Source organism: Hippopotamus amphibius, chromosome 1, assembly GCF_030028045.1.
Source record: "Hippopotamus amphibius kiboko isolate mHipAmp2 chromosome 1, mHipAmp2.hap2, whole genome shotgun sequence".
In the NCBI taxonomy this organism is placed as follows: Eukaryota; Metazoa; Chordata; class Mammalia; order Artiodactyla; family Hippopotamidae; genus Hippopotamus; species Hippopotamus amphibius.
The window spans coordinates 32,314,789-32,337,087 of NC_080186.1; the positions used below are offsets into that span (position 1 = coordinate 32,314,789).

The 22,299-nt window shown below is 42.4% G+C and overlaps 1 protein-coding gene across 1 annotated transcript in view; it reads left to right on the forward strand.

The window, feature by feature from the left end:
- The first annotated feature begins 16,689 nt into the window (after positions 1-16,689).
- The window catches only part of SMAP2 (small ArfGAP2), a 44,120-nt gene continuing 38,510 nt past the window's right edge, over positions 16,690-22,299 (forward strand). The window contains exon 1 of the mRNA XM_057706737.1: positions 16,690-17,192. Coding sequence (XP_057562720.1) covers positions 17,090-17,192 — 103 coding nt within the window. The 5' untranslated portion in view covers positions 16,690-17,089. The remainder of the gene's footprint in view (positions 17,193-22,299) is intronic.

A 22,299-nucleotide genomic window follows, 5' to 3' on the forward strand; every position in this document is an offset into this window, starting at 1 on the left:
AGAGCCCATGCTCCACAACAAGAGAAGTCACTGCAGTGAGGAGCCTGTGCACTGCAACAAAGAGTAGCCCCAGCTTACCAAAACTAGAGAAAGCCTGTGCGAAGCAACAAACACCCAACGCAGTCAATAAATAAATACATAAATACATGAATTTTTTTTCTAAAAATGCGCTTTTGCTATTATTTCTGTAGGATCCATCCCCAGAAGAGGAACCCCTTGTTCAGTAGTATGTGCATCTAAATATCGCTTCAAAAATGTATCAAACCACTTTCCAAAAAGTTTGTAACCCGTTCTATGCTCCCACCGTGGTTTGTGAGCCTGGCCATTTTTCTACACCCTCACCAACACCAGACCTCATCTATCTTTCATATGTTTGCTACTGTGATGGGAAAAACATGCACCAGGCAAGTAATTCCTTTTCTTTTTATTAGTAGGGAGGTTGTGCCAGACATTTTGATGACACCATTTTGATCTAGTTGACATTTTCACTCTGTTTATGAATATAAATATTTTAGCCAGAATTGCACCCAGTGTTTTGCAGACATAATACTTTCAATACCTCTAGTTACCCAGGGCTATACCACAAGTGGCAGAACTAGGTTTAGATATCAGCTCTCTGAAACTCTAATTTGAAAAAATACATGCACCCCAATGTTCATAGCAGCACTATTTACAATAGCCAAGACATGAAAGCAACCTAAACATCCATTGACAGATGAATGGATATAGAAGATGTGGTACATATATACAATGGAATACTACTCAGCCATAAAAAAGACTGAAATAATGCCATTTGCAGCAACATGAATGGACCTAGAGATTATCATACTAAATGAAGTAAGTTAGACAGAGAAAGACAAATACCAAATGATATAACTTACATGTGGAATCTAAAATATGATACAAATGAACTTATTTACAAAACAGAAGCACGCTCACAGACATAGAAAAGAAACACATGGTTAGCAAAGAGGAAAGGGAGTGGGAGAGGGATAAATTAGGGGTATGGAATTAACAGATACACATTAACAGATACACATCTATACATAAAATAGATAAACAACAAGGTCCTACTACATCGCACAGGGAACTATATTCAACATCCTCTAATAAACCATAATGGAAAAGAATATGAAAAAAATATGTATGTATATATATATATATGTATAACTGAATCACTGCTGTACACCAGAAACTGACATAACATTGTAAATTAACTATACTTCAGTTTAAAAGAAAGAAAGAAGGAAATTAACTCTCCTGAATCCCAGCTCCCCACTATTTCCCCTAGCTCATGCCCACTCACCATGGCAGGAAGCAGCTGGGTGAGAACGGAAAGCCCCAGGTTACAAACGTGGGCTTATTTCACCATCTTCTTTCTCAGGTTCTGAGTTTAAGCCTCTCTGAAAGAACCAGTCATGTCACCGTTTCAGTCCATCACATAATTTATTCATTCCATAGTCTTTTTTTGAGTGCTCAGAATTGAGACTACAACAATGAAAGTGAAATTTAGGCAACAACCTGCAGATAAGCAGAAACACCTTAGATGCTCGAGTGTTTTGTGCAGAACACTAATTTGGCACCCACTAAAGCCAATAGTCTAAATATTCATTAAAAATGTATTTTGCGGAGAGCTGAATACTATATAAGGGAAGGTTGGAGAGGGAGACCTACTGAGGGAAGTATTCTCTTACTCCTCCCTTATCCTAAGCAATTCAACTCTAGCCCAGACTTGCAAAACAAAAGCCCTACTATTAACTAGATTCACCCATCCTCTCAAAAGGCAGTTGCTGGGACTTCCCTGGTGACGCAGCGGTTGTAAATCTGTCTGCCAATGCAGGGGACACAGGTTCGAGCCCTGGTCTGGGAAGATCCCACATGCCATGGAGCAACTAAGCCCGTGCACCACAACTACTGAAGCCTGTGCTCTAGAGCCTGTGAGCCACAACTAATGAGCCTGTGTGCCACAAACACTGAAGCCCATGTGCCTAGAGCCCGTGCTCTGCAACAAGAGAAGCCACTGCAGTGAGAAGCCCCCTCTCACTGCAACTAGACAAAGCCTTCACGCAGCAACAAAGACCCAACACAGCCATAATAAATAAATAAATAAATAAATAAATTTACTAAAAAAAAGCCAGTTGCTGGAGCAAGCCCTTGTAGGTTTCAAACCCTCCATCCCACCCAACAGTAACACACATTATTTTTTTTTAAAGATAACTTTAATCACATCACTTTTCTTTCTTTTTTTAATACATTTATTTATTTATTTATTTATTTATTTATTTATTTATTTATTTATTTTATTTATTGGCCACATTGCGTCTTCCTTTTTCTGCACACAGGCTTTCTCTAGTTGCAGCAAGCAGGGGCTGCTCTTCATTGTGGTGCGCTGGCTCCTTATTTGGTGGTTTCTCTTGTTGTGGTGCATGGGCTTCATTAGTTGAGGCACATGGGCTCAATAGTTGTGACACTAGGGCTTAGTTGCTCGGCGGCATGTGGGATCTTCCTGGAGCAGGGATCGAACCCGTGTCCCCTGCGTTGGCAGGTGGATTCTTAACCACTGCACCACCTAGGAAGTCCCAATACACATTATTTTTGAGAGGAGTTTTGTTTTGTTTTTTAATATAACCAGTCTTTCTGTTTCCAGGGTTTGCTCTTATGATTTGGTGTCTGGATCTGTGTGGGAGCTAGCCAAGTGAAGAAGAGGGATGGAGTAGGGATGAGGGGTGCGGAGTAAGGTGTGGTCTTCCGGGCAGAGGGACCAGCCAATGGAGGTCCAGAGGGGAAGAGAATCCTGACCAGAAGGACCAAAATTACATCAGCCTAGAGGGGAAAAGGGGCAGAAAGTCTGATGTCAGAGTTTTTTTTTCCTTCTCCTCTACCTACTTTATTAGAAAAATATCTTCAAACCTGTTATTTCTAGCACATGTCATACTTTTCAACTCATTTTTATATCTGTTAGTATATTTTTGCATTTGTTATATCATTTTTATATCAAATCATGTGTATATCTGTTATATCTGTGGTGACTCCCAGAATATGCCTCAAGGAGCTAGATGATGAGATCAATGCAATTGGTCTCCTTGCCCTCACCCTCCACCGCTACAGAAATATGTTACTTAACCAGTCTCTATGTTTGCAAAAATAGTAATGCTGGGAAGAAAATTACAATACATAATTCTTTGTGGATTTACTGGATTGTTTTCTTTGACAGTGCTAGAATGCGAGCTCAAGGTCTGATTTTGGGTCAAATAACTTTGTTGCCCAGTGGTTAGGACTCCATGCTTTCACTGCCAAGGGTTGGGGGAAGTAAGATCCCACAAGCTGCAAGGCTCGGCCAAAAAAAAAAAAAAAGTCTGATTTTTTAAAGGTATTTAATATACCGCTGATGGTTTTCCAGAAAAAAAAAAATTAAACCAATTTAAATTTCTAACAATAGTAAATGAAAATGCATAGTTCCTTATATCTTTAACTATACTGGCTATTATAACTAAACTTCTTTTGCTAATGTGGTAAGTTTTTAAAAACCTCATTTGCATATGTATTTCTTTTATTACTAATAAGGCTAAATATTTTTCTTATGTTTATTAACTGTTTGTACTTTTCCTGTGAATTGTTTTTCTGTGAATAATTCTTTGTCCATTTTTCCATCGGAGGGCATTTTATTGATTTGTAGTGTAGTATTAGGATATTAACATTTTGTCAGTTTTGTGATGCATAGTTTCCCAGCTTGTTGCTTGCTTTTGTATGTAATTTATGATTTTTATAACATATAGATTTACGTTTTTTGTACATGTGAATTCTTCTATGGTTTTCATACTTAGAAAATTCTGTGGAAATCGCCTCTAGATAGTTACCTTTATAAAACTGATTTTGATGTTATAAATCGTGCTTAAAGATATCCTTGCATTCAACTATAATGATTACTTCTGAATAAATTCATTAAAGTGGAATCATCATGACTGAATATGCAGTATTCTAAGACATTTAATATATATTTCTGAATTGTTCCCCAGAAGTGGGTTAACAAATCTGTTCCTCCCCCCATAGCAGTATTCAAGATTACTAGTTTTCTACCTCCCAGCCCAAATGAGGGTATCGTAATTTTAAAATCTTTGCCAACATGATAGGTGAAACCAATTTCATTATTCTATTAATTTGTATTTATTTCTAGTGAGAGCAAACGTTTTTTCATATATTTACTGATCATTTTGTTGTTTTTTAGTGAAAGTGCTTGCACATATCACCTACCCTGTTTTTCTATTGGGACATTTAATGTATTAAATGCTCCCACAATTGCATTTCCATGAATTTTTCTTGATTATTATTTTTGCCTCTTGTTGGTGCTATGTTATTTAATGCATAAAGTTTTGTGACTTCAGTGATAAAGTGGGGTCAAAACTAGGCCTGCTGTTCTTAGTTAATAACAAAGATAGGCCCCCTTTGTTAAACACCTACAATATCCCAGATACTTCTCAGATATTATTTCAAATTTTCATAACCACCCTTTTAATCCCATGTTAGAGATGAGGACCCCGAGGCACATAGAGATTAAGTAGGTTGAGGTCACTCAGAGAGCAAGTGGAGAGCTCTTTATTATTTCTAATCCTCATGACAACTTGTGTGGTGTTATTTTCTCTGCAATCCAAGCACCCATTTCCCATCCTTCCTAAGGTCACTCACAGGAGCACCTTGTCCAATATGGTATCTCATAGGTGGTTGCTGGTAAGGGCAGAGGGCTGGTGAGTCAGATAGACAGGAAGAACTGTCTCCAACTTTTCCAGAGAGTCAAGGTTGGTGGGGTGGACAGTATTCTCCAGTTCTCTCAGAGGCTGTGGGGGTAAATCCCCCACCGCTAAGAAGGAGCAGGTGTGTGGCCATGGGATCCCTGTTTCAAGAAGCCATGGAGTGGCTGCCCACCTGGGTCCAGTCCCAGAGACCAGGCCAGAGGAGCCAGAAGAGAAGTCATGAGTCTCCCCAGCCTTGACCTTCATCAGGGTACCCAAACAGAGCCAGCTGTACCTCAGGGTACATCAGCAGCAGATATGTAGGAATCAGATCAGACACATCACACCATTTTGGAGATCAGCAAAAGGCACAGAAGGCAATGTACAAACCTGAGATCCCTTCGCCATGACACCATAAGAGCATGACCAGAAGAGGTCCAGGAATCTTGAAGTCCAGTGAGGACTTCAGGAACAGAGAAAAATGGACTTAAAGAATGGGTGATACATCTGTTTCCTGGTAAGAGACAAAACCAAGAGGAACACTGTATTATTGGTGCAAAACTGAATTCGCATGGCAATTCGAAAATCTGGGCCACTTTCTGTTCAGGCAGTAGTTGTGTAATATATTTGGGTAATAGGGCCCCACCTCTCTGGATCAAGGGAAATTCCCAACTTACTCAGGGTGCTGACAAAGTTATTTGGAGGTCTGTTGAGTCTACCTGGATGAATATTTCAGGTATATGTTACTTAAAGGGCTGAGAACCTAAAAGCCTTTTTTTTTTTTTGGCTGCATTGGTCTTCCTTGCTGCACGTGGGTTTTCTCTATTTGTGGTGAGCAGGGACTACTCTTTGTTGCAGTGAATGGGCTTCTCAGCACAGTGGCTTCTCTTGTTGTGCAGCACGGGCTCTAGGTGCGTGGGCTTCAGTGGTTGCTGCATGAAGGCTCAGTAGTTGTGGCACACAGGCTTAGTTGCTCCACGACATGTGGGATCTTCGCTGACCAGGGTTTGAACCTGTGTCCCCTGCATTGGCAGGCAGATTCTTAACCACTGCACCACCAGGGAAGTCCCCTAAAAGGCTTCTTAAACTCAGGAATTGATTGGAAAGAACCAAAAGAGCACCATTGTTGAACAGGTTTAGTCATGTGAAGAGCATTTCTGGATTATCCTTTCTTTAAAAAAATATTTATTTATTTATTTATTTATTGGCTGTGTTGGGTCTTCATTGCTATGCACGGGCTTTCTCTAGTTGTGGTGAGTGGGGGCTACTTTTTGTTGTGGTGTGCACGCTTCTCATTGCAGTGGCTTCTCCTGTTGCATAGCACGGGCTCTAGGCATGTGAGCTTCAGTAGTTGTAGCATGTAGACTCAATAGTTGTGGCTTGCGGGCTGAATCATCTTTATAAAACATTTTTTATAAAGAAATTTCTCTTTGAGTTAAGAAAAATAAGCAATATGGGACTTCCTAAGTGGCACAGTGGTTATGAATCTGCCTGCCAATGCAGGGAACACGGGTTCAAGCCCTGGTCAGGGAAGATCCCACATGCCTTGCAGCAATTAAGCCATGCACCACAACCATTGAGCATGCGCTCTAGAGCCCATGAGCCACAACTATTAAGCCCGTGTGCTGCAACTACTGAAACCCATGCACCTAGAGCCCGTGCTCCACAACAAGAGAAGCCACGGCAATGAGGAGCCCATGCACCACAATGAAGAGTAGCTCCTGCTCACCACAGCTAGAGAAAGCCCGTGCACAGCAATAAAGACCCAATGCAGCCAATAAATAAATTAATCAATTAAAAAAGAAAGAAAAATAAGCCATAATATTCTGCCCTATTATGCTTGTTCATTCATTGCGAATATTGGTTGCAAGCCACCAGAGTTGAGAGACTTCTGAAGACACAAGGTAGGGAACAGATCCAACTGATCCTACTCTTTACCAGGAATCATAGGGACAAGTTGTAGATGAGAAGCTCCTTTGCACTTATCCCCCTCTCCTTGGAAACATCCACTCCTGTTCCATTTTTCTGGTGACTTCTTGGTGCCATTCTGGAGTGTCCCAGTTTTGATGGAGAGCAGTGGCTCTTGTGTCACAGATGTCCCATCTCCTCCTGTCTCATCATTTGGAAGAGGTGACTGAGGGCAGGACTGAGAGGTTTGTGGAGAAAGGAGGAACTCTATGACCTGGCAAGTGTTTCTCAAACACTGGAGGAGTATCGGTCTTTCTCTTGGCATTTGTTGGAGATTGCCCATTTCAGAGATTTCAGGAAAGGGCTCTGGACAGGAAAATGGAGCCCTGGTTCTAGTCTGAGCCCTGTCCTTCTCTAGTTAACCTGGATCTAGAATCTGGTTGGAGTCTGAATTTATTCTGGTGATACATGCAAATTGAACCACGAATTCTTTGACTCCTGGAGGAAGTGATTCTTAACCTTCCTGGGGTTATGCATATCTTTGCAAATCTAGGGCCCACTCCTTAGAAAAGTGAACACACCCACACACTCATGAAATTTGTCTTATAGTTTCTGAGAGTTGACAAGGCACGAAAGTCCATCTGAAGACCCAGGTTAAGACACCCTCCAAGCTTTAATGATATTAGGAACAGTGTGGAGTTCAGCCTCCTCGCGCAGCACACACCGCCCTTCGTAACACGGCCCTGTGCTCCTTCTCCAGCTTCTCCTAATGCTCACCACACGTCCCCTCTCTAACAATTCACAGTTCTCCTTTTCCACTTCTGCCCTTTCAGGAATACTCATTTCTCTGCCTAGAACGTCCTCCTGCTTGATTGCCTGGAAACTAACTCTATTAAGACAGAGTTAAGCACTTCCTTCTGTGTGTTATGTGTGCCAAAACAGGGCATTTAAAAAAGATCGTCATGTTGTACACTTTATTTTTTTTACTTCACATCTTTATTGGAGTATAATTGCTTTACACTGTTGTGCCAGTTTCCACTGTACAACAAAGTGAATCAGCTGTATTTATACATATATCCCCATATCCCCTCCCTCTTGAGCCTCCTTCCCACCCTCCCTATCCCAGCCCTCTAAGTCATCACCCATCAAGTTAGTCTCCCTGTGCTATGCAGCAGCTTCCCACTAGCCGTCTATTTTACCTTTGGTAGTGTATATATGCCAGTGCTACTTTCTCACTTCGTCCCAGCTTCCCCTTTGCGTCCCTCCCCCACCGCCCCGTGTCCTCAAGTCTGTTCTCTACATCTGCATCTTTATTCTTGCCCTGTCACTGGGTTCATCAGTACCATTTTTTTAAGATTCCATATATATGAGTTAGCATATAGTATTTGTTTTTCTCTTTCTGGCTTACTTCGCTCTGTATGACAGACTCTAGGTCCATTCACCTCACTACAAATAATTCAGTTTTGTTCCTTTTTACAGCTGAGTAATATTCCATTGTATATATGTGCCACATCTTCTTTATCCATTCATCTGTTGATGGGCATTTAGGTTGCTTCCATGTCCTAGCTATTGTAAATAGTGCTGCAATGAACATTGTGGTACATGTACCTTTTTGAATTATAGTTTTCTCAGGGTATATGGCCAGTAACTGCTGGGTCATATGGTAGTTCTATTTTTAGTTTTTTAAGGAACCTCCCTACTATTCTCCATAGTGGCTGTATCAATTTACATTCCTACCAACAGTGCAGGAGGGTTCCCTTTTCTCCACACCCTCTCCAGCATTTATTGTTTCTAGATTTTTTGATGATGGCCATTCTGACCGGTGTGATGTTGTACCTCACTGTGGTTTGATTTGCATTTCTCTAATAATTAGTGATGCTGAGTATCTTTTCATGTGCCTCTTGGCCATCTGCATGTCTTCTTTGGAGAAGTGCCTATTTAGGTTTTCTGCCCATTTTTGGATTCGGTTGTTTGTTTTTTTGATATTTAGCTGCATGAGCTGCGTGTATATTTTGGAGATTAATTCTTTGTCAGTTGCTTCATTGGCAAATATTTTCTCCCATGCTGAGGGTTGTCTTTCTGTCTTGTTTATGGTTTCTTTTGCTGTGCAAAAGCTTTTAAGTTTCATTAGGTCCCCATTTGTTTAGTTTTGTTTTTATTTCCATTACTCTAGGAGCTGGGTCAAAGGGGATCTTGTTGTGATTTATGTCATGGAGTGTTCCGCCTATTTTTCCTCTAAGAGCAGAACAGGACATTTTGATAGGCTGTTTGATCAATGGTATCAAAGCAGTCACTATGCCAAATCTCCATGTTAACATCTAAAAACAGTGTTTCTTTCAGCCAGTGTGGTAGGACAGGATTTTCTGTCCCTCTTTCCTTTGTTCCTTCCTCTGATTATTTCTAATGGAAAGGGATTCTTTCAGCATAATGAACTATGTTCAGAACCACCATTCCATGAGAGGCAGATAATATTAATAAGAATTCAATTTCTATGCTTGTAGATTCTCCCATCTGAAGAATTCGCAAGTTTTAAGGCTAATTGTGCAGAATAGTGACAAGATCTTCTGCTGCTTGTCCAGGAGGGGGTCAGGAATGGTGTTATCTATGATCCTGACCATCATAAACCCTGTGGCAGATGCTGTCTGCTGGCTGTCCACAGTTGGGAGGTTCTGGGGGAAATTTTGTTTTCCTAATAAAAGGGATTGAAGGCATTCTTTTTTCCTCAGCCTGATGAGGGAAAGCAGAATGATACAGTCTGGGTGCTGATGGCCTTGTTAGTTACCTGAATCAATGTAAATAACCGCCCACCTCTGGATTTCTTATTCTGTGAGAAAAGAAACCACTAATTGTTTAAGCCATGGTTACTCGGATTTCTTATGACTCACATTCAAAAGCATTCTGAACTTTCAGAGAGCTGGACTCTGTGAGGAGGGCAGATGGAGAGAAAAATCCAGAAGGATGCTTATCTGAGGCTAACTTAGCATGGGGTAAAAACTGCCTCAACAGGAAATGTTTTGAAACATCTGTCAGAGTGCATTGGTATGCCTGTAGTAAAATTGTGGGTTTTTTTTAAATATTAGGTTAACTAAAAAATTTTTTTATCAAAATAAAACGTGCAAAATAGTAAAAGTCTAATTATACAAGGCTTAAAATGACAAACGATAATGCCCTGCCCCCCACCCTGCCCACCCTGTTCCTAGTCCTCTGAGGCAACTGTTTTCAGGGTCTTGGTTTGTTTGTTTCTGTCTTTTGGTGGTTGGCGGGGTGGGGGGTGGGGTGGGGGGGTGTTGGGGGTGCAACCATTTTCAGCTCTTCTTGTTTCTTCTGGAATTTACAAATTTACCTAAATGACAAGCTTATACTACCATCACATATCTTTTGGGCCTTGTTTATTCACCGCATTTGGATTTGTTTTTCTGTATCCTTCCCCCTCCACACCACATACTTCCTGTCCCACATTTTCCCAACATAGTTAAATAACAATATTTTGTTCAGTTAATATGCAATGTCTCTCATATTATGACTAAATATTATTGACAGATGAGTCTTGTATTCATTGATTACATTTTTTCTGGCTAAACTCTTTTTTTCCCTCTGGAGTCAATAATTACTCCATTTTTTATTTGCTTAGTTGTCTATGAATCTGTGATTAATTCATACCCTTGTCCTCTGACAGAAGAGAATTTCCTCTTGGTTCCAACACATCAGCCAATCTATAAATTTTATTTTTCTTGGCACTGGCCATTCTACTGCTCCAATCTGGAGTAGCCACTCTGCTGTGTACCTGTCACCCTGGAATTTCCCTTGGCCATCACACCGGGAATAACCTCGATTCTTTTCCTGTCTCGTTTTTAGATTTGGTGTTTTCCTTTTTCTTGATTTACTCTGTCATTTTGGACAAAGTACGCGTGGGGGATGAATCAGTTAGGGTTCCAACAGGAAGCATATGGCCAACAGAAAGAGGGCAACTGAAAAGAGTTTCAAGAAGGGACAATTTTACAAAACGTGGGCAGGGTTGAAAAAAAGAAAAAATCAAGGGGCACGATGTACCTCGGGGCCAACAACAGCCGGCACCCGGAAGGGGCAAGAGGAGCGGGTATTCCCAGAACGTGGTAAGAGCCACAACCACAGGAGCCGGCCATCTCACAGGCACTCTGGCTGTCACTTAGAAATGTGGTGGTTCTGCCGGCAGGAAAAGCGGAGAAAATAAATAACTCAACCTCTATTTGACCCTGCCCTCTGATATCCCACGCGTGCCTCCAGCTGGCTGAGTCCAATCGGAAGTCAGTGTGCAGGGAAGCTGAGTGGATACCCTGCACAGAGGTTACCTCTCAGGGCACAGAGCAGGGTGAAGGGTGGAGAGTAGATATGGGGGGCAGTGGAGCACAGCTAGCATAGGAGGTAAATTTTTGAAATCGAGTGCAGGGGCCCCCAACCCCTGGCCCGGACGGGTCCGGGTCCACGGCCCGTTAGGCACCAGCCGGAGGTGAGCAGAGGGCAAGTCAGTGAAGCTTCATCTGGTGCTGCCCATTGCTCCCCATCGTTCTAATTGCTGCCTGAACCATCCCCCCACCCCCCGTGGAAAAATTGTCTTCCTTGAAACCAGTCCCTGGTTCCAAAAATGTTGGGGACCGCTGATCTAGTGTATCTGAAAGCGTCTTTACCCAATGCTGCCTGTAGAGCAATAGTTCTGCTGGTACAGAATTCTGGGCTGGCAACTCTTCTTTTCCTCGGGGTTTTGGAGGCAATTTCCATTGTCCCCTGGCTTCCAGAGTTTCTGTTGAGAGCTCTGTGCCATTCTGACGCTTGATCCTTTTTATGTGACTTGTTTTTCCTTTCTGGAAACTTAAGAACTTATCTTTGCCCCAGTGTTCTGCTATTTGGTGAGAGGTAAGTTTCTGTTATACACCAGGCTCCTCAGAGTAGGCCAGGCCAGCTATACTTGCTCAATCCTTCCCAGGCCCTGAAAATGCAAGAAGTAGGGATATCAGTTCCCACTCTCCTGAATCATTATGTAGTTGCAATGCAACTACTCACGTGTTGTCTGGTCACTATTATGTACCTGTGGGCAACATAGCAAGATCGCAGGGATGGTGAGTTAGGCTGGGATTCAGACACTGCTATTACAGTTGGCTCTGCCTCCTCTCCCAGGTTCGTACTGGTTGATAGTCATGGGAGGTTTTATTGTTAAACTAAGAGAGAGAAGGGAGGACGGAGATGTTTAGTAGAGGTGGGGAGCTCAAATTGTCTTGAGGAAAATGGTGGGTTGATGTGGCATTGAAGTCTGTTCCCCTCAAACTCCTCAGGTCCCTGGGCAATGGGCCTGAACCCTTAGGAGAGAGGGAAAGGTTCAAACGCCAGCTAAGCTGCCTTTAAGAAAGACTTTGTGAGACTGCACACCAGTCATTTGGGGCCCAGATGACAATGTGTGATGGAGCTGGGGAGAGGCCATCCTCTGTCCTTGCAAGGGGCCACCACTGATCACCTGGAGTCCTGAGAAATGCTGTGAACAGCAAGAAATAGTCCTGCTGACAGAGACTCGGCTTTCTCACAGTGCGCTCCATCAGCAGTGGAAAATTGAGGCTCTTCCTAGAGTCTCAGGCTGTGTAAATAGACAAATGGGAACTGGAGCAGGAGAGGATGGGCATGTAGCTCAGCCTCAGAGCCCAAAGAGTTGGCTTATGGAGCAGATATATATTTGCAAGGCAGTGGAACTGCAGTCCACTGCAAGGCAGGGGAAGCTTTTAAATAATCACAAGTTCTCTATACTGAGAAAAAAATTGGGAATTGGCTGAAGAGAGTTATTGAATAGATTATGAGTTCACTTGACATCCTCAATTCATTTACATGTGACTATAGTACAGAGCTAGTAATAAAATGGAGAACATAATTATCCAGGTTTTTTTCCTTCAATTTTTATTTTATATTGGAGTTTAATTGATTTACAATGTTGTGTTAGTTTCAGGTGTATGGCAAAGTGATTTAGTTTTACACATACATATATCTATTCTTTTTCAGATTCTTTCCCCATATAGGTTATTACAGAATATTGAGTAGAGTTCCCTGTGCTATACAGTAGGTCCTTGTTGGTTATCTCAGCTTTCTTGATGAAAGTCATTTTATTGAGTATTATCCTAAATTAGTAAAGTGACTGACCAGTGGATTAGAAACTGCTTTATTTCAACATGTAACTCACGAGATTTGATCTCTTAGCAAGAAGATACATTAATGACATTCTCCAATAGCAACAGTCTTAAAATATTCACCATACCACTTTTTTGGTAGTATTCTGGGCATTTTTTACCACAGTGACTATTCTAATTTAACCGTTTAAAAACCAGTTTCTATTTTGCACTTTTATTTATGTGAGTTGGGGTTTCAAGATATTCTGATATAAAGACCAAGAAGAGAATTCATCTGGAAGTTGAGTATATGTGGCATCAGGTCTTTTCAATTCATCCCAATTTTCTGAAATCCATAGGTATAATGCATCCAAACTGTATCCAGTAGTCACTTACACAGATTGGAAACTCTTCTCCCTGGTGGTAGCTAATGTGAAATAGTTTTATGACAAGATAACACAGTCACATTATGGAATAGAGGGAACATTTTTGCAAGAATTGTCAAGGAAAAATTCAAGACTTCAAAACAAATATATGTACTTGGAAGGAGAAGAAGTTTGCTTTGGCCATATTCTCAGACTCTGGGATGTGCATTCACTTTCGTCTGCCTTTTTTTTTTTTTAGCGGGGGCGGGGGGGAGTGGGGGAGGGGGTGACCATGCTGACCAGGGATGGAACCAGTGGCCCCTGCAGTGGAAGTGAGGAGTCCTAACCACTGGACAACCAGGGAACTCCCTCCTCTGCTGTTAATAATAATAATAGCTAATATTTGATGTATCAGTTGGGATAAGCTCTTTTGTGCCCTGGGGTAAACACACAAAGTTCAGTGGCTTAACACAAAGAAGGCTAATTTCTTGCTCGTGCTGCATATCCTTTATGCAGAGGGTTCTCACTTATTAGTTACTCAGGAATTTAGGATAATAGAGTAACTGCTGTTATGGACAGAATGTTTAAGTCCATAATTCACCAAATTCATTTGTTGAGATCCTGCCCCCTACTGTGACTGTATTAGGAAGTTCAGCCTTTGGAAAATGATTAGGTCATGAGAGTGGAGTCCTCATGAATGGGATTAGTGCCCTTGTAAAGAGACCTTGGAGAGCTCTATTGTCTCTTCCACCATGTGAGGACACAGTGATATGTCCCCTGCTGTGAACCAGGGAGTGGGCTCTCACAGAATCTTTCAGGGCCTTGACCTTGTATTTCTCAGTCTCCAGAACTGTAAGAAATACATTTCTGTGTATAAGCCACCCAGTCTATGGTATTCCTTTATGGTACCAAGACAACCACCACCTTGAACATTGATGGTTTCCATGCCAGAGGGAAAGAGAATCTGAGGAGTCTCAAAGCAGCGAATAAATGCTTCAGGCATGAAGAGACATATATCCTTTCTGCTTAAACTCACTGGCCACGTCCAACCATAAGAGGGCCAGGAAATAAAACCCTACCATGCACCCAGAAGGCAGGAAGCCAGAAATATTTAATGAAGAGCATTAATTGTCTGTCACTCACTCTGTACCAAGAGCTATCCTAAATACATTACAGGCATTATCTCAGTTAAGTTTCACAAAAATCCTATGAATTAGGTAGGTTTAATATCATTATCATTCACATTTTATAGATGAAATAACTGAGGCACAGAGAGGTTAAGTTACCTAATAAAAGTCATACAGTAGTAAGCGGTAAAGCTCAGGATTTAAATCCAGTCATTCTGGTCCCACAGTCTGTGTGCTTAACCAGCAGACTAGGCCCTCTCTCTAGATGGGAAATTTTGAGAAGCATTGTCATAGATCATGGAGAGCCACTAAAGGGTTTTGTTTTGTTTTGTTTTAAAGATTTATTTTTTATAGTTTATTTATTTATTTTTGGCTGCACTGGGTCTTTGTTGCTGCGCACAGGCTTTCTCTAGTTGTGGCGAGCGGGGGCTACTTTTCGTTGCAGTGCAAAGTCTTCTCATTGCCTTGGCTTCTCTTGTTGGGGAGCATGAGCTCTAGGCAGGTGGGCTTCAGTAGTTGTGGCACATGAGCTCAGTAGTTGTGGCTCGCAGGCTGTAGAGTGCAGGCTCAGTAGCTGTGGCACATGGGCTTAGTTGCTCCGCAGCATGTGGGATCCTCCTGACCTAGGGCTTGAACACATGTCCCCTACATTGGCAGGCGGACTTCCAACCACTGTGCCACCAGGGAAGCCCTAAAGGGTTTTTAAGCAGGAGAATTAGTCAACCAGATTTGCCATTTAGAAAGCTCTCTCCAAAGAGTGGGGTAAAGGATCAGATTCACTAAGGTTAGACTAAGGCAGGAAGGCTATTTGCATAGTGCAGGGATGAAGATGAGGAGAATTTGAACTAAGGCACAAGGATCACAATTAACTGGGTAATTTGAGCCTCTTCTTCATCAACTTGAGACTGTTTCATCATTTTTTGAAAAATGGTTATGTTAATACCTATCCTAATGGGGTTTTCTGAGGATTATAATAGATAACATAAGCAAAAACTCTGACAGTACTAAGGCTCTGGAATCATAGAGATCTAGGTTAAAAATCCCAGCTCTACAACTCCCTAGATGAAGGAGTTTATTATTCTAAGTCTCAGTTTGCTCATTTGTAAAATACGTGTTAAAATAAGAAAATTTAAGTAAGCTAAAGTAAGAAAAATGATTACAAGTGGGATATATGTTGAGAAAATTAGCTTAGGAAGAAGGCAGAATTCCTTCTAGAGAAAGAACTGAGAGTTTGTTTAGGAAAAATACCTTAATGAACTTATGTGTTTATGAGAGTCAAATCTCCTAGGCGTGGTTTAGAAGCAAAGAAGTTTAGACAGAGAATCAAATTGTTTTGATTAATAAAGTGGTAGAAAATTTTAGTTTTTCTCTGATGAAAGTTTTGAGGTCATCCTGGTGTTTGGGAAAGTTAAGAGATGGAGGAGAGTTTGACTAGAGATAACTCTGAGCATCTGGTCTTACCAGCTCCCCTGATCCATTCTTCCTGTAGTAGTCAGAGTGACCTTTTAAAGCCATGAATTGAATCATGTTGTTCCCTTCCCCGCGCCACGACAGTGCCTGATACTTAGAAGTTTCTCAGTGACAATCTGTTGAGTGAATAAATGAATGAATGAGTGAATGAAAACATTTGCCAGAAGGCAGGTGGATCTAAGAAAAGGACAGCCATTGAGAAAATCTGTACTTACTACACTCTGTAGTAAGGCTGGCTTTGGACAATGGTTTAATAATCATTTTAAAGCAGTTACCTATTCGGTGTTTTACTGTACTCACCCCTCCCCTCCACCCCATCTCACCAAATAACCTTCAGTAAAGGTGTGCTGCACAAAACTACACTATTTGGGGAGGATTGAGGAATGAAACAAGTGTCTAGGCACCAGGCAAAACAATGTCCAAAGATGTCAGTAATCACAAGAGGAGACTTCATGAACAGGGAGGCCCAGAATTCAGCAGAAGCAGACATTCCAAGTGAGAGGTAACCCGAATCCTCTGAAAATTTTGGGAGCTTGTGATGTCCCCTTATCCTGGGTTAGGAGGTTGGGCTATTGAAGGGAAGATTAAGCTGGAGAACTTTGGAGTATCCGCAACCCCCGGGTTACGTAAGATGGTAAATATTTAACTCGTAGAGAGGTTTTGGGGGTTGTATTGGGATAATTCATATAAAGCGCTTGGCACAGCGCCTGGCACATAGTAAGAGCTCAACTAAGGTTAATTGTTTCCCTTCGTTTTCCTCTACTCCCTCCACTCCCTTTCCGCCGCTCCATTCATTCTTTTCCAAGGACATGCGGGGGGCGTGCCCACTCCTCCCTCCGCCCCACCCAAGCTCCGCCCCCCACTTCTGCCCGGATTGGTTTCCGCGAGGCGAAGCGGAGGGAAGAGCCCAGTCCCAAGCGCTGGGGGCGGGGCGCATGCGCGGGCTGGGCTGGGTGGAGGAGGAGAGGAAGAGCTGCCGGAAGTAGGCGGCGGAGCTGGTGGCAGAGCAGGCGGCAGCTGCCAGGGAAACCGAGGCGCGGGACGCACGGCCCTTAGACAGGCAGGCCGGGGGGTCGTCTCTGCGCCCGGCACGCAGGAGGCCCGGGCGCCCGCCTCGCCTGGGCTGAGGGTCCCTGCCTGGACCCGGGCCTTTCCCTGAGCCCGCCAGGGGGCGCCGCGCTGAGGGGGCTGCAGAGTGGGGGGCGGGCGCGGCTGACGCGAGGAGGGGCGCAGGGCCGGGGGCGCGGGCTCTCCCCCGCTCAGGAGGTGCCCCTGGGCGGGGGGCCGGGGGTCCTCCCCTCCGGGCTGAGGCAGGGGTTTTTGGGGGCGAGGAGGGCGCGCAGCCCTCTGCCCCCGCCGGCACCCTGGCCATGACGGGCAAATCGGTGAAGGACGTGGATCGGTACCAGGCGGTCCTGGCCAACCTGCTGCTGGAGGAGGATAACAAGTTCTGTGCGGACTGCCAGTCTAAAGGTAGCGCATCCCTCCGGGCGGGCGAGGGGGTCCAGCCGCCGGGCGGCGCGGGGGAGGCGGCCCGTGTGGGGAGGGGGTCTCTGGCGCTTAGGTGGCCCCGGTCATCTGTCTGGTGACGCGTGATACCCTTGCTGAGGAGGCTGCGAGCTGTTCTGCGGCGCCGGGATCGGTGTGCGGAGAGGTTGCGAGGGCGAGTGTGTGTGGTTGCGGCGGGGAGGCGGGGGCGGGGAGGGGGAGGGGAGGGGGCGGTGATGGTGTGGGTGGAAGTGGCGTGGTGTGTGCAGGTGAGAATGTCTGTATTTCAGGGCTCTGAATGAGTTCTGGGCCGACTGTCAGTCCAGAGGCAGCGCAGAGCTCGCAGCCTTCCGCTTGCAGAGCTGGGGGTGAACTGCAGCGTGGGGGGGGGGGGGGGGGAGGGGGAGAGGGAGGAGGGGGAGGAGGGAAGTGAGATGACGAGGAGCAAAACTGCCTAAATGGTTTTTAAAGGTGGTGAGCGTCGCTGCCTGCTATTTGGTTAGCAGCTCCTTCTGTCATTTTACAGCCTTGCTGAGATCTGAGAGAGTGCTTAGGTGGCTTTCCTCTTCCTGGATGTGTGGAGGGGGCAACTGCCTTATGCAGGGACACAGTGCGGATTTCTAGACAGCCTAACCCTGGCTTGTGGAGTGTGTTGGAGGCCCGATGTATGTGTGGTGGCAGAAACTAGCAGCTTGTGGCTGTAGCGCAGGATGGGTTTAATCAGTGCAGAGAAGGAAGCAAGGGATGCATCCAGTGTATTGCTTCCATGGCGATCACCCTTCTAAAGGTGAAATATGATCATGTAGATTGGCAGAGCCATTTAGTCTTTGTTTTCTGTGCGCTCAGAAATTCATGATTTGATACAATTACAGATGAGTATGCTACCAAAGCTTGGTTATTAGTGAAATATTTGCACTGGAAAGTGATAGATTATAAATGTTTTGCTTCCTTATTTTCTTTCTGAATTCTTTGGAATATAAATTGGAGGAGTTGGGAAAATTCTTTTCCTTTTCAGTTTAGGTAGAAAAGGATATATTTGGGAAGCTATTGTTGATTTACTTTTGTTCATAATGCGGTGAAGTTTCCTGGATTGTTTGCTGTATAGTATGTTGGGTGTACAGCACATAACAAAGATTCGAATGTATTTGTATTTATCAATATTGAGAAAGGAAGTACATGCTTAATTGATGCTTTCACTCAATTATCTCTTATTTTAGAGAAGTAAGGTTATGTAAGGAGAACAGGAGAGAGATATGTTGATTTGAACATCTGGCATGTGCCACTAGGAAAGCAGGTCCCCAGACTTCTTTCCTGAATTTTTGCATTGGCAAGAATTCATTTAAAAAAGTACTTTAGAATCAGTTTATATTGAGGAGGTTAATTTCTTTTTTTTTTTTTTTAATTTTTTTTTGGGGGGGGTACACCAGGTTCAATCATCTATTTTTATACACATATCCCCGTATTCCCTCCCTTCCTTGACTCCCCCCACTTCGAGTCCCCCCCACCCTCCCCGCCCCAACCCGAGGAGGTTGATTTCTTATCGTTGACTCTTGTGAGATCTTGTGCTAGATCTGTTGGAAGATTTGGTTTAAAATTTAGGAGTGTATCTCTTGGCTTTACTCAAATTCCCTTGGGTCTTCAGTTGACAGATCTTGAGTCACCGTGAAGCAGCCCACTGGAGTGAGCACTGCTACATTTGGGGAGTCAGATGCCATTTTGATGATTCGTACCACCACCATCCCCCATTTTGCATACCACTCTAATACTTACTTACTCATATTCCAATAAAATATAGCACATGGAAGAGAGGTTGATTCATCACTTCTTCCTCCAAATTTTCCGTCGCTCTTTATCAACAGACTTACTGGGGATCAGGTGATGAAACATTAGTCAGTTCATTCTTACTGAGAGCTAGTAACTGCTGGCCTGTAAACTTTATTGGCTGCTCTTGATAGTAGAATCCTGGTTTCTAAAACAAATTCTTTTCACAAATTAGCTTTACACTTTGGCTTGGTGGCTTCAGTGGCTTGGCCATTGTATTAAAAAATGAGATGACAATGTGTCAGTCAGTCATCTTTCAATTCAGTTCAGTAAGACATTTGTTGTGGCCTCAGTTTATCCAGTTTGTGAATTAGCTAGCCCCTTCCGCTCTTTCAGCTCCTCTCACTCATTTTCCCTCTCCTTTTCTCTGAGTTTGGTTGTTGTAATGATCATGTGGACAAATGTCAGATCGTAGAAGGAAGAGACACTTGCATCCGTAGATAAAGTTATCTGTTAAGCTCCGATAAAAAAATACATTTAGTGGGAGGAGGAATTTTAAAGCTGCAGGCTAAAATGAGGTCTGTACTTGAGTATTTATCTGTAGGTCTCACATCCTTTCTTACTTAGAAAATTGAGAGCTTAATTGTATACGACCTGGTGAGTGACTGCTTGCTAATCCATTAATATAAAATCAGATGATGTAGCCCTGAACTGCAGACCTATGAGCAGGTATTTTTGTAATGTTCCAAAATAACTCTGGCCATAAATCTTTTTTTAAAGTCTTATATTGATTTAAGAATAGTATCTTTAGATATGTAATTTGAACATCAGAATAGAGAATAAACATGTGTTCTCTTTGTGTACTACAGGTTTTGTTGGTCCTGGGGTTTTTTAACTCTCTTGAGCATAAGACTCACCAGTTTCCAGTACCTCTAAGGCATTGAAATAATTTCTGTGTGGGAACGGATGCTGTTTTGATATTGACTTTAAAAAAATGCTGTGACTTGCTTTAGGCTGAAAGATGTGGTTTCATCACCCAAAGCCCTTAAGTTATTGTGAGCTTTAGGGTAAAATTTTGGACTGACTTAAGTCATGGTAGAACAGAGGTCAAACATACTGAAAACTTCAGGTATGTTAATGGTTAACTCCACCTAGTTGAGGCCAGGTCCCAGTTTTGGATAGACCCTTGGTGGGGTTATATTAGTCTAAGATTTAGTGTTTAGCTCTGCAGTTCCATACTTTATCAGTGTGCCTGGAATAACTCCTAATCAGCCTCTTCAGAGACTGGTTTAAACTAGACACTATCTTATTTACCATGAAAGGATCTACCTTTCTGATGACCTGAATACTTACGTCCACTGTTGGGACATTCCTTTCTCAATATCAAGGTTTGTGAAAATTTGAGAGCTGTTTAATGAACAAAGAATTAGAATGGAAGAATTTTGACGGACTTGAGGAATATTTACTTCCAACTGTGAAATACCACATGGAATTCTGGAGTCTGACAAAAACCTTTTTACTTTTCTGTTCTTCTGCTAACATCCCATCTCTGAAATGTTTTCACTTCGTATCACCTAACCATTGCCTTTATTCCACCTCCCATTATATATTCTTAAATTTGAATTTACTTTTTGAAAAACCACTTTCATGTGGTTCAAAATGCAAAACGTTCAAAAGGGAATATGTACAATGAAAAGTCGTGTTCCTGTCCCTGAATCTTTAGCCACTGTTTTCCAGTGCTTCTGGAAGTAACCACTATTGGTAATTTCTTATGTAACTTTTAAAGGATAATATATGCGTGGACAAACAACTACATTTAAATATATTCCTTTTCAGTGCTTTTATGCAAAGAGTAGCATGTTATCCACAGTTCATGGCACCTGGCATTTTTCAGTCAACTGCGTAACATGGAGGGCATGGAGATCCCCTCTCCATGCACATTAAGAAGCATCCCCATTCTTTCAGGGTGTAAAGTTGAAAGATATCCGTAAGTGATTTGGAAACATCTGCTCTCACTGAAGTCATCTTAGAAAGTGTCCTAGACCCATCCATAGCACATGTAAGCTCACCTTTCAGGTGGCAAAGAATCAGCTGTAGACTTCTGATGTTGGAACATACAGTTAAACTCCATTACTCTGCATATTTTAGCTTTGTGCCACCTAACTTTCTCAGTTTAATTCTCCTCATTTGGAAATAAAAATGCCTTGTAAACTAAAGTGTTACACAAATGTAAGCATTATTTATTATTACCATTGCTGAACTCGTTTATTTTATGTTGATTTTATTCTTTCCACTTTCTGACTTTATTCCCTTAAATACTCTAGTTACTGGAAGCCACAGTTAGAATGACTCACTGAATAGCTCACTGAATAAAAAACTCACCTAGTTTTTAAGCCAAAACCATTTCCTATAGTACTTTATGGTACCCTTGTGGATAGTCTCTGGATGTTTCCTGCCTCTTCAAAGTTGTATGAAAGATTAGACCAGGAAATCTTGGCATAGGCATTTTTTAAACATTAGTCCTAAATTTTAACTCTGGTAAATTAATCTCTAGCTTTGCTTTACTTTTATTTTCTCTCAATAGCTAAATCATTGCTTATTAAATATCATTCCTTAGAAATGAACGTTCCTATCAATTTTTAATTATTTTAGCTGTATCTGTGACACCTTTTAAGAGAGTTTTAAAAATTGCATCAGATCTGGACAACAGAAGTTTTCCTTCCATCTCTAGTTGTTAAACACCCTTATCCAGCCAAGATCAAATAACTTTCTGGCTTTTTACAGCTAATGCACCTTAACTCTGACAGTTGTAGTTAGGTTGACATAGTTTTACTGAAAATAATTTATCAGAGCCCCCATTAGGTTGTCTTTTAATATCAATTTGTTAAACCTGTTCCCTGGGAGATACTTTCCTATTCGTTCTCCTTGTCATTTAAATATCATCTGGTGGCAGGGGGATAGATAGAGAGTACCAAATGCCTTATCTTTTAGGACCTCTTTGCAAGCCTGAGAGTGCAATCCCACACTATATATATTCATTCAGAAAATAGTTCTTAGCACCTGCTTTGTGTCAGACACTGTACCAAGACATGTAGATTAAAAGATAGGGCCTTTGATCTCAAGGATTTTATAGTCTAATGGGCAAGCAGATGTGTAAAAAGATAAATGATGCAATGTAGTAATTATCATTGTGGCATTGTGTACAGGGAGAAGTGAAAGCATTGAAGAAAGCAAGCAAGTCTGTAGGAAGTTGTGGCTCAAAGAGGCTGTGTCTTGAATGATAAGCGTGACTTTGTCAGGTGAATTTAGGGGACTTTGCGTTCCAGGCAGA